At 41.2% G+C, this 2,881-nt stretch overlaps 1 protein-coding gene across 1 annotated transcript; it reads right to left on the minus strand.

The window, feature by feature from the left end:
* Nucleotides 1–63: 63 nt before the first annotated feature.
* On the minus strand, nt 64–2,802 carry LOC121965472 (arf-GAP with coiled-coil, ANK repeat and PH domain-containing protein 2-like; the record flags this gene model as incomplete). The annotated part of the gene is made up of 5 exons (XM_042515615.1): nt 2,546–2,802; nt 2,339–2,390; nt 1,235–1,335; nt 988–1,099; nt 64–257 (listed from the first exon to the last, which is right to left on the minus strand). Coding segments are annotated over exons 1-5 (545 nt in total), but the record flags the coding sequence as incomplete, so codon positions are not given.
* Between the last annotated feature and the right edge of the window lie 79 nt (nt 2,803–2,881).

Raw genomic sequence — 2,881 nt, forward strand, 5'->3', positions numbered from 1 at the left:
GTTTATATTTACATATATTCATATTTAATATAAAACATTTAAAACATATAAAACTGCGCTCACCTGTGTATGCCGGAGCACTCGATGCACATGGTGACTCCCAGGTTGATGGAGGCCCAGCGAGGCTCCTCCTCCCCGCAGTCGCAGCACAGCTGGTTTCCGGGGCCCCTGAGGGCCACGCCCAGCGCCGGCAGCCTCTGAGCGGGGGGGCCCGGGGAGGAGTCCCCGCCACAAGGGAGAGGGGGGAGCTCCTTAGGCTGCACACAGGCAAGAATAAAATCTGAATGTTCACTAAAGTACTGCACGAAGTACAACCTGAGGTTCTTCTCTCGAGTATTTTCTTTTTAATCTGCTTTTTACTTTTTTACTGCACTTATTACCAAAGAGTTCATACACATTTTTACCAATAAACGTCCATGACTTTATGATTTTAAAGAAAATTCTAAAGACCGTACGTTCTCTAAACCCACCATCGAAACTCGTCATCAGTTCAGTTCTTCATTACTAGACACTAGCTTTTTAAAATGAATACTGTTTATGAAGGTTTGTCAAATAACTGTATGAGCACTGGGGAGGGATGTTTTTTTGTTTTTGGCTTAGGGGAGGGGCATCCACCTTTAAATGGCTGTGTTTTTGTATTGCAGATTTTTAAAGAAAATATCTTCTTTCAATTTTTTGGTGATTTTAACAGACAAAGGGCATTTTTTTCTGTTTTTTAGTGAAAAAATGGTGATTATTTTTTCTTAAAAAGTTTAGACTTAAAAAAAGGCATTTTTTTCTGTGAAAATATTTGGCGGTGTTTCAAAGAGAAAAATTCTTTTGGCTATATTAATTTTCCGGACCTGGGCATAGATATTTGCAAATTCCACGACTTATGCAGGTTTTTTATGAACGTACGCACCCTGTTAACAAGCCCAGCTGAACACATGGTTTCATGAATCACATATTAATGCAGAGAGAAGACGTCGTAGGTCAGCGTGAACCTGCCTGTGTGGTCTGAGCGTCGCCTCGCTCTCTGTAGGCGAGGTCGATGCTGCCCTGCAGAGCGCTGAGCCAGGCCTGCTTCAGCTGCTCCGAGTCCGCCTGCAGAGCGCAGCACCTAACCACGCAAACGAAAACACATCTCATATTAAAGATTTACGTCTTCAGTAAGACGCGACATGAGATTTTGTGGATGATGGAGACAGAAGCAGAAAAACGGATCCTTCAGTCTGGTGTTTTGTGACGCTCTTACTTCTGAACAGAGAGCAGCTCGAAGCAGAAACGTCGCTCGATGTGCTCCAGAGATTTGACGGCACACAGTCTGAGGTCCTCGAACAAAACCACGGCGTCCTCCTGCAACACAAAACACTCCAGCGTTTCTCCCACTGTTCCTTCACAGACTGACAATTCATCATCTGTTCTTTAAAATGCTGAAAAAGTCATACGAAAAATGCCCGACTACAGCATGCGGGCGAAAACGGTCAAAAAAGACATCGTTCCAGATGCAGATAAAACTTTTGGTACAGCATTTGAAAAAGTTTATGATGTAAAATTTAAAAAGAAGAGTTCAAAACGTCAACATGTAAAATGTTGACAAACCGACAGCAATAGTAGGGTTAGGGTTAGAGGTCAGGGTTTGGGGTCAAGGTCAGGGTTAGTTAATCATTCTTCCAAATATCAAAAAAGTCATAGTGCAGCACTTTGGAGAAGTTCATAGTGTAGAATTTCAATAAAACAGTCCAAAAAGTCAACATTTAAAATGTTGAAAATGGCTAACTATAGCAGGGTCACGGTCAGGGTCACGGTCAGGGTCATGGTCAGGGTTAAAGTCAACGTTATGGTTTAGTTTTACTGTTCTAAATTTCAAAAAAAGTCATAGTACAGCAGTTTGAAGAAGCGTTTGGTGTACAAATTCAAAAGAAAAGTCCAAAACGTAAAATGTTCGTAAATCAATGTTTGTGTTGATTTCTCTTTTTTTTGGCGACATTTAAAGATGTTTTTCTTTGAAATTTTTTAGGGTTTATTTACATTGGTCCGTCAGCTTGACGCTTAAAATCCTGCTTTCCCGTAAATGTGACGCTGACGTGATGTTCGTGGTCCAGACTCGGGTTTAGTTCGAATGGTCCGGACATCTCTGTCGGTCTTCACTCTGGACCCGAACTGAACCGTTAACTTAATAAAATCACTTTTCAGGCCTCACGTTTAGTGTTTGAGGTCATTTTGGGACCTTAAACAGACTAAACATCTGCAGGAACAAGTGAAACAGAAAGACGGTGAACTGATCGATAAAACACGGCGGTGAGCGTTTCGGGGAAAACTGCCGCTGGTCGAACTCTAAATAAACGTGCGGTTGTACCTTGTGTGACTTCCTGTAAATGAGTTGATTGTCTCTGATGAAAAACCAGCATCTGAAACGAGATCAAATATTCAAATTAAATGTTTATTAAACTGAGATTTATATTTGGGAGTCAAGCTGTACCAGTAGAAACCAGTGGAAACCAGTAGAAACCAGTGGAAACCAGTAGAAACCAGTGGAAACCAGTAGAAACCAGTGGAATCGTACCTCTTCCAGGTCTTTGATTTCCTCCGGGAGCGTTTGAAGAGGTAACCCTGGATGATGTCATCACTGCCAGGACACGGGCTGACCATCGGCTCTCCTGAAGCATCCTAAACACACACACACGCAAACAAAAAAACTTTATTTATACTGCAGCTTTCATACAGACACGCAGCCCAAAGTGCTTCACATGGCAAAAAAAAAACAACAACCCCCAAAAAAACTCAATTTACATTTAATTTACAATTTAGTTTATATCAAATTTTAAGGATAACACAAGGCTAAAAAATTAATATAAGAAAGAAAATAAAATATTAGAGCAGACAGACAGACACAGACACA

Source organism: Plectropomus leopardus, unplaced genomic scaffold, assembly GCF_008729295.1.
Source record: "Plectropomus leopardus isolate mb unplaced genomic scaffold, YSFRI_Pleo_2.0 unplaced_scaffold20141, whole genome shotgun sequence".
NCBI lineage: Eukaryota > Metazoa > Chordata > Actinopteri > Perciformes > Serranidae > Plectropomus > Plectropomus leopardus.